This window comes from Bos mutus, chromosome 22 (assembly GCF_027580195.1).
Source record: "Bos mutus isolate GX-2022 chromosome 22, NWIPB_WYAK_1.1, whole genome shotgun sequence".
Taxonomy (NCBI): domain Eukaryota; kingdom Metazoa; phylum Chordata; class Mammalia; order Artiodactyla; family Bovidae; genus Bos; species Bos mutus.
This window is the reverse complement of record NC_091638.1, coordinates 15,498,433-15,512,315: the sequence shown is the minus strand read 5'-3', so window position 1 is coordinate 15,512,315 and position 13,883 is coordinate 15,498,433. Positions and strand designations below refer to the sequence as shown.

The window sequence follows — 13,883 nt, the reverse complement described above, 5'->3', positions numbered from 1 at the left end:
AAAATGACTTGCAGGTCGTTCAGGGTAACAGGCAGAAATCATCTGTATTTTATGACTCCCACCAGGGGAGTCCCTGTTAGCAAATAGCTTCTCTCTTATGCTCTCTGCTCTTGGCTTCACACAAGAAAACAGTGACAATGGTAGAGGAAGAACTGAATAGGTGAAGACATGTTTAATTCAACATGTATGTAGCAACTCATGTTTCTAAATGACAAAGTGAGGAGACTGAGTTCTGATCTACTCCAGACCACGAGATTTTTGGTTATAACTTTTGTCAGAACCAAAGTCCGAGGCATAAGCAGGCTTGTGCTGGCTGACAGATTAACCTCAGAGAGGACCGTGATCTCTTTTTTTCCAAAGGTCGCACTAAAGAGAGCACTGACCACATGGACTGGATGCTCTGATCACACTGGGGTCTTGGGTTCTCTTTGCTCTCAAACACCTGGAGTACAGGTCTGTGCAGAAGTCATTTCTTCATGAGCAAAGCTGCGCTGTGTCCCAAGGCAGGTGTTTCTGCCGTGTACACACACTGTTAAGCTGGTTCCTCTAAGAAAGGTCAGTTCTGGGCATCAGTACGAAAGAGGAAGTGGGAAGCCACAGACGTGTCCCCTGCGGTTGGGTGCTGTGGGTTCTCAGGACAATGTCACGGCAGTGTGTCACTGCAGCTCTAGGGGACAGAGCGGTGGGGGCCGGGCTGGGCCAGTGCCGTCAGTTCTAGTACCTTCTGCCATCCCCTGCCCCCCAAGGGATGCAGGTGACGGGGAATTCAAGTGAAATGAAGAGGTAGAGGCAACACGGGGCCTCGTCCTTGTTCACGAGGCTTAGAGGTGGGAATTAGCCGTTTTGGGGAAAAGGAAGTCAAGAGAACAAAGGCTTACGTGTCTGCTCAATAGGGGGTGTTTTTCTTGTGGAAAGAGATCAAGCATCCGCCATTTCTGGCCCCACCTTGACCCAGGCGCTTCAGAAGGGGCGTCAGTGCCGGCAGCACCACGCGTCACAGGCACCCAGCTGGCCATTCCGAACCCTGGGGGTGGAGCCAATAAAATCAGAGTCAACATGGTGATCACGGCCTTCGTTTAGTCATCATGTTAACTTTTAGATATTACGATGACAGGAATGGAGGATATATATGTTGTGTTGATCAAAGGGCCACACCCGTGTAGATGGGAGAAAACCCAGCAGTGCCAGGGACGTTGCCATGGGTGACTGGTGCTCTGACGCCTTGTGGCCTGAAGTCATGCCTGTGACGGGGGAGGAGCGTCTGCAGTGGGGATGGGGCCAGAAAGGGGCGCGGCTGCCGCGGGCGCAGAGGCAGCCACTCACTCTCTCCTGGTGGCGACCAGTTGTGTTTCCTTAGATGGAGCGCTGTTCCCCCTTGATATTTAGGAAAAATGCTTAAATTTTTTAAAATTCTTGGTTGAAGCCTTGGTGTGAGCAGTGGCAGGTCTCCTACATGTCATTTAGTGGACTGTTTACTTCAGCCTTTCGTTTTCTGAACTCTGGGTCTTCCCTTCATGCCACAGTGAAGACCCATCCCCAAGTCGCATCTCATGAGAGGGACAGGGAGGCTTCTTTGGAGCGGCCCCTTGTGGGCGGGTGCTGTTACCCCTGTGTCCTCCCCCATCCATGCCTTGCCCCCCAGCCTGAACTCTGAGCCTGGGGGTGTTACTGCCCATTAAAGATGAGGACTGAGAGATCATGCCACTGCCTTGGCTGGTTCCAGACTCCTTGGGTTTCATGTCCCCAGGAACCTGAGTGACCTGTGAACTCCACAGGGGGTTCCTGACCTCAACAAACTCGTGCTGCAGGAGGAGAGCCCCCTGTCCATCGCCTGCCTCCAGGCTTCCAGATAGGAAGGGCACACCCTTCCTCCCAGGCCTGCATCCAGATCAAGAGGCAGCTACTTCCTGTGCACGTCTTGACCAGGAAGTGCCTCCTGCAGACCAGATGCTCTGGGTCACCTGGATGGCCCGGACAACTGGGTTAGTGTCCTGGCAGCATTGTGGAAGTGTTGGTGTTGTGGGCTGGTGGTAACAGATCAGACTGGTGACCTCTCTCTTCTGATAAACAGCCCAGGATCGTGTTGTAGCAGGGCCTGAATGATTTCCTCCTGCACTTCAGTTTGCAGGATAACATCACACCCAGGGATCTAGTTACTACAGTGAGTGCTGCCTTTAAAAAAGGAACTCCATTTTTTACAAGAAACTTGCTCATTAGTCCTCTGATTTGGGAGTCACTGTACTAGTTTTACGTCATTACTTGGCAAAACACAAAATGCTCTTTTCCCCTTCTTCCGCAGAATTGGCGTCGCCTTTGTCTTCTGTGTCCTGGCATTTTGGGCCATCCCTGTGACGTCACTCTTGCCTCTGATACGGCCACGATGCACATTACATGATGCGATGTTCCAGAAGTATTCATCATGGTTTTTATGTATATTATTTCCTCATGATTAGTCATGGCTTGTTTTTGATCTTACAGACACCGGTTCTTTTTGTTTTGATACCTTCCTCTCTTATAGACACCATCTGCGTTCTGACCTTACCCCACACGGTGGGGCCCACTGCCCTGGGCCCGAGTGGCCAGGGCTAAGGCATGGTCCACCTAAGCTGGCCTCGCGCCATCGCTCTGCTGTCCCCTTGGTGCATGTCCCCGAGTCCCGCCAGAGCCCAGAGCTCTTATTCTCCACTCTCATGTCTGGGCATGTCCACATTACATCCATTCGACTCGGCGGCCTTTTAAGCATCTGTTATCGCTTTTCTCATTATCCAACAAAGGAGACATGGTTTATCTTAACCTTTCCTGTGCCCGGATGATTCCTGAACAGTTTGACTGCCCGCGGCAGGTGCTGAGTAAGTGGCACTTGGTTGCCGGTTTTAGGTTTGCCCGTTCTTTATGTTTCCCTCCGTTGGGGATGCTCCCTCCGTTGGAGGTGCTCCCTCAAGCAGTTTGCCCATCACTAGTTTTCTTTTCCAAGTTTTAGCAACTCAAGTGCTTGTGCTTTGCCAACTAACTTCCCCACATTTTCCACACTTTCTTGTTCTTGTGCCCTTTAGAAGCCTTTAACCTCTGACCCTGGAGACTCAGAGGTTAAAGCATCTGCCTGGAATGCAGGAGACCCGGGTTCGATCCCTGGATCGGGAAGATCCCCTTGAGAAGGAAATGGCAACCCACTCCAGTACCTTTGCCTAGAGAATCCCATGGAGGGAGGAGCCTGGTAGGCTACAGTCCATGGGGTCGCAAAGAGTCGGACACGACTGAGGGACTTCGCCTCACCTTAGAAGCCTTTCTTTGAAACATACTCAAATGGATTTCTGTGCTTTTTATTAACTCTCAAACTTCCCAGAATTTTAAGCAACTTTTAAAATCTTGATTCAATTTGTGCTTAAAGGTCAGGGTAGGGTAACCAAGGTGTGTTCTAGAACTGGACTCCCTTGGTTTAGAGAGATTTAGCCAAAGCAGAAAAAATCTGAGCCAGATGGGACAGGACAAAACTTCAGCCTCATCTAGCATTTCCAAAATACAGGCAAACTTTCACAGGATGGAAGTGTGATTCGTTGGAATCCGAATCTCACAGCTTGGGCGAACCCAGTGGATAGTGGGGTGATGTTATAGGTGGACCAAAAGCAGCCCAGAGCTGGCATGCTATCAAGCAGGAGCCGGGCAGCTCAGGCTAGCAGCACGGGCTCTGGAGCCAGAAGGACTGGGTGCAGACCCCCTCTGAACTGTGCAAGCTCGGGCAGGATTTTAACTTCCCTGTGTCTCATGTTTAAAATGTTGATAACGGTGTGCCTCTCAGAGGGCAGTTACGAGGAACACATAGTATATGCACGTTGTATGTAATGTAAGTAAGCCTGAGCCCCACTGCCCGCGGAAAACAGTCTATACAGAGTGTTCACCCTACGCTGGGGCCCAGGTGCCCACGGAGGTGTCTGTTAAGATTTCTCACTTAGTGATTTTGTGTGGATTTTTGGATGTGTTAAGGATCACTTAACTTGGAGAAAACATCAGCACCTGCTGTGTAACCTAAGTGTTGTTTGTTGTTCAGTCACTCAGTCTGACTCTGCCACCCCATGGACTGCAGCACACCAGGCCTCCCTGCCCTTCACTGTCTCCCGGAGTTCGCTCAGACTCACGTCCATTGAGTCAGTGATGCCATCCAACCATCTCATCCTCTGCTGCGCTCTTCCTTTTGCCCTCAATCTTTTCCCATTTTCAGGGTCTTTTCCACTAAGTCGGCTGTTCGCATCAAGTGGCCAGTGTTGGTCACTGTTAATTAAGTTACAAGTAGGTGACAGAATGTAACAGACATTAAAAGTTATGTCAGCAAAGCAGGAGGAAAAAAGAGGTTTTGACACAGAAGCACAGTGAGAAATGGAGGAAATGGGGAGGAGCGGGGAGGTCAGTAGCCGAGACGCCCGTGAAGCTGGCACAGAGGAGCATGTGTGATGCACGAGGACTTGGACTCTGCCTGAGCTCACTGCCTGCGGGAGACAGTCTATACAGAGTGTGTTTGCCCTACGCGGAGGCCCAGGGCACCCACGGAGGTGTCTGTTAAGACTCTCACTTCGTGATTTCATACGGATTTTGGGTAAGCGGTAAGGATCACTTGACTTGAAGAAAATATTGGTGGAGTGGGAAAGGACACCGGCAGAGAGCAGCTCTGATGAGCGCCTTTCATTTTTCCTAACGTTTCCCAAACCCAGGGAGGTGAGGCAGACTCTCCCTGGTTGCGCTTTGCCATCTTAGCAACCCGTGCCTTGCCGCCGCCTGCGGAACCCTGAGGCCCGTAGCCCTGGCAGGTCTAGGATGATGAACAGCTCTGATGGGCTGTGGCTGGTAACACGTGCGGCTCGGGTTCCTGGCTCCAGCAGCGTCAGCGCAGCACACACCCAGGGCGGCTGAGAACCAGGCCTCGGGCCTCTGTGGGCCCCTCACTCTCAACTGGATGTTATCTGTGAGGTTTTCATTTGAAATGGCTTCAGGTCCTGGGAATTTTGCTCTGAAATTCAAATATGCAGAGAACACAGGCTCAAAATATGACTTTTTAAAAATTTTATTACACTACAGTTGATTTAGAATATTGTGTTAGTTTCAAGTGTACAGCTACAGATTCTTTTCCATTATAGGTTATTGCAAGATATTGAATGTAGTTCCCTGTCCCATACAGTAATTCTTGTCATCTTTTTTATATATAGTGATGTGTATCTATTAATCCCATACTCTGAATTTATCCATCTCACCCGCCTTACCCTTCGGTAACCATGTTTTGTTTTGTATGTTATTGAAGTATAGTTAATTTACAATGTTCCTGGTGTACAGCAGAGTGATTGTTATGTGTGTATATATATTCTTTTTCGTGTTCTTTTCCACTATGGTTCATCACAGGACATTATTGAATATAGTTTCCTGTGGTATGCAGCAGGTTCTCATTAGTTATCTCCTTTATACACAGTAGTGTGTTTAAGTCAACGCCAGTCTCACAGTTCATGCCACTCCATCCCCTTAGAATCTGTAAGTTTGTTCTCTGCATCTGTCTGTTTCTGCTTTGCAGATAGGTTCATCTGTACAGTTTTTCTGGATTCCACATAGAAAAAAGTTGTATAATATGGAATCTATTTCTGACTTACTTCATTCTGTGTGACAGTCTCTAGGCGTATCTACATCTCTGCAAATGGCACTGTTTTGTTCCTTTTAAGGCTGACTACTATTCTGTTGTGTATATGTCCCACATCTTTATCCACCCCTGTAGATGGACATTTAGGTTGCTTCCATGTCCTGGCTATTTTAAGATGTGCTGTAATGAACATTGGGGTGTATCTTTTTGAATTATGGTTTTTCCAGGTATATGCCCGGGGGGCAGGACTTCTGGGTCAATTGGTAGTTCTACTTTTAGTTTGAGGAACTTCCATACTGTTCTACGTAGTGGTAGTAGGAATGTAAATTGGTACAAACGGTGAAGGAGGGTTTCCTTTTCTCCATATCCTCTCCAGCACTTCTTGTTTGTAGATTTTTTTTTTTATGATGGCCATTCTGACTGGTGTGAGGTGATACTTCACTGTAGTTTTGATTTGCATTTCTCTAACAATTAGTAATGCTGAGCATCTTTTCATGTGTTTATTGGCCATGTCTGTCTTCTTTGGAGAAATATTTGCAAATGAAGCAACCAACAAGGATTAATATCCAAAATATACAAACAGCTCATGCAACTCAGTATCAAAAAAACCAAACAACCCAATGAAAAAAATGGGCCAAAATAGACATTTCTCCGAAGAAGACACCCTCACTTTTAATCTCTGTGTCTTTCGTTCTAAAGTGGGTCTCCTGCAGGCAGCATGTGGTGGGTTCTTGTTTTATTATTCAGTCCGTCACTCTGTGTCTTTTGATCAAAGCATTTAGCCCACTGACATGTAAGACTGTTTATTGATGGGTCTGTATTTACTGACATTTTAAATTTCTTCTTTGTTCTTTTCTTCCTTTTGTGGCTTGATAATTTTCTGTTGTATTACGCTTGAGTTTTTAATGATACGTGTGAGTCTACTGTATGTTTTTGATTTGTGGTTACCGTGGTTTTCAAATTTATTAATTATTTCAAGTTTATTATTATTTTAATTATTATATCTGCTTGGTTTAGACTGATAGTCGTGCACTCTTTGCTATACATTCTAAAAGATGTACATTTTCCTACTCCTCTCCTCCACATTTTGTGATTCTGATGAATCACAAAAAATCACAAAATTACATCTTATGGTTGATTTTTTGTGTGTGAAAATGATGATGTGCTGGCTTATTTAATCGATCTTCAATCCTTCTATGTCTCTGCCTTTCCTAATGTGGCTTTCCCTTTCCTATAGGTTCTTCCTTTTCTCTGTTTAGAGAATGCCTTTCAGTATTTCCTTTAGGATAGGCTTAATATTGCTGTATTCTTTCAGTTTTTGCTTATCTGAGAAATTCTTCCCATCTCCTCCTATTCTAAATGATAATCTTTCTGAATATTGTCCTAGGTTGCAGATTTTTCCCCTTTAGGACTTTGTAGGCCAGAGAGCGGTAAGACACATTCAGCGCTTCTGCAGAGAAATCAGCTGGTAGCCTTAGGGGGTTCCCTTGTAACTGACTTTTTCTCTTGCTGCCTTTAGAATCCTGTTTAACTTTTGGCATTTTAATTATGACACGTCTTGGTGTGGATTCATCCTGTTTGGGACATTATTTCTTTCACCTGGATACCTTTTTCCTTCTTCAGGTTTGGGAACTTTTGAGCCGTAATTTCTTCATATACATTTTTGATCCACTTTTCCCTTTCTCCCCCTCCTGAAATTCCTGTAATGCATAGGCTGGCATGGTTTAGTATTATCTTATATACCTAATATGTTTCTTTCATTTTTTTCTTCTTTCTGTCTGCTGTTCTGATTGGGTGATGTCTGTTACAGGTCACTTATTGGTTCTTCTGAATTGCTTAGTTTGCTGGTTTTTAACCTTGGTAATTGAGTTGTCTGATTTTGACTGGCTCTTCCTTATGGTTTCCAGTTCCTTGTTACAGGGATCTGCATTTCTATTGATAGCCTTCTTAATTACTTCAGCGTTTTTATGCCTCCTCTGGAACTTGGGGCCTGCTAGACTGGAAGGGTCTGTTTGCTCTTTCAGGGGATCCTCTTAGGAGTAGTTCCTCTACTTTTTCATTTTATATGTATTTCTTTTTCTCTATAAACTTAGGAGAAACTGTGATGTACTATGGTCCTGAAAGACTTTTATGTGGGAACACCCCTCTGTAGAACTATGTCACTCTAGTATTTCTGGTTCAAGGACTGTATTTGTTGTGGACACCAGCCATGTCTTTGGCTCAGGCTGTGCTGGCCACTGTCCCCTTGAGGGTGGGGTGTGCTTGGTGCTGTGATGATCACAGCCACCTCTTTGCTCGGTGCCAGTCACGGCCCTGTTTGGGGTAGGGGTTGCTGCCCAGTTGTTGGGAGTAGAAGCCCCCAGACCCGGATCTAAGCTGCAGTGAGAGGGAGGTGGGACTGGAGCACTCCTGCTGGAACAGGCAACTCTGAGACGCTGCCCGCCACCCAGGATGCACAGCCACAAAACTGACCTGTCTCCACTGCAAGAGGTCTTGCATCAGCTCCACCTGCCTTGGGCATGCGCATACTCACACGGTGTGAGACCCTGCCACACTGTGAGCACCCTGAGAACGAGGCTTCCAGGGTCTGCCCTGGACCACACCACCAAACCAAGTCTCCTCCTTCCGCCAAAGCCCGAGTTTCAGTACCAGGCACATATGTTAACAGCAGGCGCATGTCTCGGGCTGGGAAGCATGAGAATGTGGCTGCTGTCAGTTTCGGCTCCTCTCTCTGCTGGTGGCCAGTGCACTGTCCTCGTGGGCAAAGTCCAGGCCCCTGCAGCCTCCCCTCTGTCCTGGCACAGGAGGTTCCCCAGGTGCGGAAACCTGTCCTCTGTCGCAGCTCCCTCCCTTGGGGCACAGGCCCCACCTGGATTCTCCCTGCCCTGTTTTTTTCCTCTAGTCTTAGCAGATTACGTGGGGGTCTTTCTTTCAGTGCTGGGTATTTGAGATACCCAGCTGCTCTCGGCTGGTGTTCTGTGAAAATTGTTCCAGTTTTAAGTGTAGTTTTGATGTATTTGTGGGTGGAGTGGACTCTGCGTTCTTCTACTTCACCACTTCAGTCGCCTCCTTCCAAAAGATATAAGTAGACATTAGTTTTCTTTTTTAAGTCAAACTGACACTTATGTTCCCCAGGGTCGGCTCATGCAGTTACTGAACTTGTGGCCACCACACCTCACGGGGTGGGGGAGCTGGGTTTGGACCTTCTTGGTTTCCAGCAGGGACCCAGCTGATATCGGGCGTCTTTCCATCCTCCTCCTCCCCCAGCTCTACCTGCAGACCCCCTTCCCTTCACCAGAGCCAGCCCTGAAGGCCTGAGGGGCTGGACCCAGGTCTGCACTGTTACCAGGCCAGGTCACCATCTAGACTCAGAAGCCCTGGCACTTGAAGTGCAGCTCGTATTACGGTGTGTGCTCACTGGTCCCAGACATGTGGCTGGGTTCAGAAAATGATGCTAACTTAAGGAAGGTGGGTGTGTCTCACTCACCTGTGCTGTTCTCGCAGCGGCTTAGCTGTCCTCTCTCGGGCTGCTGCTGGAAATGTGCTGGGGGCCCCCCACAGGTAGTTACGGAGCACCAACCGGGGGTGCAGCTGCTGGAGGCCCCGGGATGGGGTCAGGAGAGGAGAGCTGGACATTCCGCAGAGAGCCCGACAGCCCGAGTAGAGTCCAGGAGAGAGACATGATGGAGACGCATCCTCTGGGCTGAGTGTTCCGGGAGGAGCCAGGCTGAGGGGCAAAGCTCAGCAGCAGGGCAGATGAGGCAGACGGCAAAGGAACTGGTGCTTGGGGAGCACAGCCAAGGCTGCAGGGTGAGAGAGAGAAGGGGGACTTGAGCCTTAGCCCTGAGTCTTCGGGAAGCCCTCGAGTGACATGTTTCTGGTCCCCTGTTCTAAACACGACTCGGGCTGCCTTTGGAGACGGGTGGGGGATTCTAGGAGGTAGTTTCAGGGCAGGAGGGGCAACAGTCCTAAGGTGGGAGGAGGTAGTGTGCTTGGCAGGCGGAGGCCACAGGACCTGACGGGGAGGGGCAGGGAACCATCTGTGATGACCTCCGAGTTTGGGGCTGAGCAGGGAAGACTGAGAGAGAGCTGGCGGGGCGCGGGGAGTTGCTGCTCGCTGGAGGGACTTCCCTCTAGGTCTCTCAGACAAAGCTCACCTTTGTGAAAACGAGGTGCAAGTCAGAAGGCCTGCTCTCTACTTTCCTCTTTTCAAGGAATGGCAGACCCTTGCTTAGTCTGCCCTGACTCTTAACTACATGATCTCAAGCTAGTGACGCGGGCAGAGAAGACAGGCGCGTGGTCACCGGGCTGAACAGCAAGCACGGGCAGAGCTGTGGGCAACGGAGGCCCTGGTCCCCTTCTGCCCGCGTCACCCCCCCGCCCACCTTAACTGCCAAAGTGGCTTCCTTCCGGGTAGTGCTTCTCCACCCCAGCTACACGAGAAAATCACCCAGGGGAGCCTTCCATTAAATCAGAATGGAGGGGAAGTAAGGGTGGCGCTCTGCCCTGAGACAGCCTGCAGCATACGGGGGAGAGGAACGCGCAGGGTCCTTCTGGGGGAAGGGGTAACAGCAGCTGCCAGCAAACTGGAAACTGGGTAGGGTGTCGTCAGCTGACCTCCTGAGTCAGGTGAAGAGAAGGGTCCCGAGAGTGACTGCGGGCTCAGCGAGGCCACGAGTCTGGGAGGGGAAGGCCATGTCTATGGACGTGCGGAGCGGTGCAGGTTTCAGACAGCACTTCTCTACTTCTCTGCAGGGAAGAGGGATCCTGTCGCTTACCTTGTCTCAGGTTAAGCTGCACATTTGGCCAACACACTTAGCGAGTTGGTTCCTGTTAAGAGGCAGACCTCTGAGATACTGTGGGTTTGGTTCCAGACCACTACAGTAAAGCAAGATGTGAATTTTTCTTTTTCTCCTGTATATAAAAGTTATGTTTATACTGTAGTATAGTCTATTAAGTGTGTAATTGCATTATGTTTTAACAAACATTGTACATAACCTTAAAAATAATGCTGTTCAAAATGCCACCAATAGAATTGTTCATTCAACACAGGACTGCCCACAAACCTTTAGTTTATTAAAAAAAAAAAAATACTGGGAAGCACAGTAAAAGGTCTGCCTATATAATCATTGTTAATAATGATACCAAAAATAAGTCTGTGCTTTTTAAAGAATAATTTGGAACATGAGTGTTTTAATGACTCATGAGTTAAGGAAAATTTTGTTTGCTCTTCATTCTGATGCTTCTTAATGGGAAAGAAGTCAGCATTATTATCGTGCTTACATTTTTAAAGGTTTTGATTCTAAAGTCCCCAAAGAAGCCAGCTACTTTGTTTTTTTAAGGGAATGAGGTTGCTCCTTCCCACTCCACCCTCTTCAGCAGTGCAGCTGAAGCGCCCTCACCAAAGAGCTGAGCTGCGGGAGGCAGCCTGGGGTCCACCCCAGCACCCTCAGCACAGACTGTGGTCTGGACCTGCCCAGTGACCCAGTTTGCTTTCTGGTAAAAGAAGGCAGACAACAAATCAGACTGCCAGGCCTCAGTTTGTCCATGGAGGGACTTGGAGGGCCTGGTAAAAGTTCAAGAGAGTTCTGGTTCCCTCTACATACCAGCATGATGACATCTTAACATCTCAGGGAGGGACCAAGAGTCTCCGTTTAACAAGGTCCAGGGACCAGAGTACCAAATCATCATCAAGGTTCCTTCAGAACTTTTATGCTTCTCGAGTTAGTTCTGCTAAAGCCCCCCATTTCGCTGGAAGGCGAGGAGGATGTGGGCAGTTTCATTACGAGTTCCATGACCGCACACTGTGAGGGGATGCAGACCTGTGAGCAGTGGAAAGCAACTGGGTGACCCAGGGGAGCCGTCTCAAGGCCAGATGGCCTCCAACCCCATCTCTCAGGCAGCAGCCGTGGAGACCTGCCCCGATTGTGCCGGAAAGGTTGGTGCGTCGCTCACTGACCTCACATGCGGTTTAACTCTTCACCTCAGGCAGGCGGGCTGTGGCAGTTTGTTCCCTCTTAGGTTTTTCTTTAGGGTCTTAGGGTCTGGTCCTGCTCTCTGCTCAGCATAGCCAGCTGGGGGTGTGGAAGACAAGGGGGAGACCTTGTTGAGCCCCAGCTCCTCACCCACTGTGGTCGATGTGGCCTTTGGGGATCACAAAGCTCCACGAGACAGATGGAGGCCTACGGGACCTGGGGTGGGAAGTGGGGATCAGGGGAGGGTTGGCCCAACCCAGAGGCCGAGGGGATGGAGAGTCCCTACCTTTGATTCCAGCCACGCAGTCCAGTGCAGACCCCTGCCCTTAGGAGCTGCCCTCAGTGGGGCCGGCACTGCAGGTGGGAGTCATCCAGCCGGTGGGTTCAGAGTCTCCTCCCAGGCTTTGGACCTGAAAAGAGAGTCAGCTCCAGAATTAGGGCACTTGGAGCAGGGTCGTTCAGGGGAGAGGGCCTATCCACAGCCACACAAACAGATCGGGAGGCTGTCTGCACCTCGAGGCTGTCTGAACCTCAGAGGCGCCTTTCAATCAAAATTCATTTGATCAAAACCCATTGTGGATATTTCCCTGGTGGTCCAGTGGTTAAGACTTCGCTTTCCAGTGCAGGGCATGCAGGTTCAATCCCTGGTCAGGGAGCTAAGGTCACATGCCTTTTGGCCAAAAAACCACAACATAGAAACAGAAGCAATATTGTAACAAACTCAATAAAGACCTAAAAAAAAAAAAAACCTCATTATGATTTCCCTTCCCATATGGAGGAGGACTCCTGGCTGTATGATTCTGTGAGAAACCAGGGAACATTTTATCCTCATCAGTTTAATTTCTGATGGCTACTCGTCAAATTCTGTCCCCAACTCCTTTTCCTCTCTCATGAGAAGACGTTTGAAAAGGTCCCCTAAACCCAGGGCGAGAGAGATGAGGACTGTCTGGAGTGAAGGGGGCCTCCTGAGTTCCTGGAGATCTAGAGCGGCCTTCAGAGTGGAGCAGGAGGCACAGACTCACAGTCTGCAGAGGGGTCTCCTCCCCAAAAGCGGAGGGAGTGTGTGTCCTGTCCAGCTGTGTGGCACTCAGGGCTCCCAGGAGACCAGCCAGGAACCCGGCCCCAGCCATGTTTGTGCTCAGAGTTGTTTTCTCCATAAGTAAATAGCTGTTATCAAAAATCTGTGTGTGTGTGTGTGCGCGCGTGAAGTCAAATTCCAAAGGTGTAATTGATTCAGTCAACAGTGCAGAGCTGTACTCACGTTTCCCAATGCCCATGGCAGCGGTGTCCGGGCCGGGCCCCAGGACTGGAGCCAGAGCGCTCCCTCCTCACAGGCCGTGGTCCTGGGTGCAGGCCCCTTCCTCTGAGCCTTCACAGGATGTCCCTGATGCTCCTGGATGTGGCTGTTGGGGCAGAGGGCTGGTGAGACGTCCGCTCTTCTGGGGCCTCTGCTCTGGGCCAGGGACTTCAGGGGCGGTAACCCCAGCATCAGCCTGCAGGGTATGCACCTCTCACCCACGGAAAGGGTGTGACATAAGGCTCAGCGGCCACACTTCCGAGGTCACTCGGTGTGCAGGGGCAGAGCAAGGACTTGGCCCCACATCAGGCTGCAGTCCCCAGCCCTGTGGTTCCCCGCCTTCTCCTGGAGGTCCAGGGAGGAAGAGGTGCCAGCTGCTTCTCACTTCAGCTTCTGTAAACCCCCACCGAGCTGGGCGCACACAGCACATTCCATCCAAACCTACCGCTTCCCACTCCTCTGGGTCAGAAACAGGCTCCAGACTCATGGGCAGCCTTGGGCCGCATCAGTGACCCCGGCTCCTTGGTTCCAAGTGCGTGTCCCCGGACCTCAATGAGCCACGCTAGGCATCTCCCACAGTGTGTGTGTCGGGGGGGCACCCCTGAGATGCCTCCACCCAGGCTCGTGTGGCTCAGCGCATCCCGTGTTCTCTCAACAGCAAATGAAGCTCACCGCCGAGAACCTGAAAGAGGAATGCAGGGAAGGCGGGAAGGAGAAGGCGCCCTGAGGGTGGGCCGACCCGCTTCCAGGCTCCTGCCCGAGCTCCACACCAACTCCAGCCGCCTGACCTCGCTCCGGAGCCTCTCATATGGACCAACCACCAGCTCCCCATGCCACCCTCACGGTGACGGTTGGCCGATGGGGGTGGCATCAGCCACGCCCCTGATGAGTGACGGGTGGTTTCCACACTCCTGGCTCTGTCCTGCAATAAGTTCACAAACCCTTCATCGACGGAAACAGCGCCCACCGAGCTATTAAAGGCCACGTGCACATCTGA

General features: G+C 50.1%; 1 protein-coding gene and 1 long non-coding RNA gene across 7 annotated transcripts in view; one reads left to right on the top strand and one right to left on the bottom strand.

Annotated features, from left to right (window-relative positions):
- ANO10 (anoctamin 10) overlaps positions 1-13,883 on the top strand; it is a 218,474-nt gene extending 204,591 nt beyond the window's left edge. For all 3 annotated transcript variants that reach the window (XM_070359700.1, XM_070359699.1, XM_070359701.1), the window contains one exon: positions 13,545-13,883. In XM_070359700.1, the coding sequence (XP_070215801.1) occupies positions 13,545-13,613 (69 nt within the window). In that variant the 3' untranslated portion in view covers positions 13,614-13,883. The remainder of the gene's footprint in view (positions 1-13,544) is intronic.
- Positions 7,999-13,547, bottom strand: LOC138984695 (uncharacterized). 4 transcript variants are annotated; one of them, XR_011461962.1, is made up of 8 exons: positions 13,332-13,547; positions 12,851-12,992; positions 11,876-11,999; positions 11,574-11,688; positions 11,221-11,436; positions 10,232-10,444; positions 9,102-9,417; positions 7,999-8,683 (listed from the first exon to the last, which is right to left on the bottom strand). It is a non-coding gene; the product is annotated as an uncharacterized lncRNA (long non-coding RNA). The 4 variants fall into 4 exon arrangements; XR_011461963.1 differs by having other exon boundaries at positions 10,232-10,363; XR_011461961.1 differs by having other exon boundaries at positions 10,232-11,436.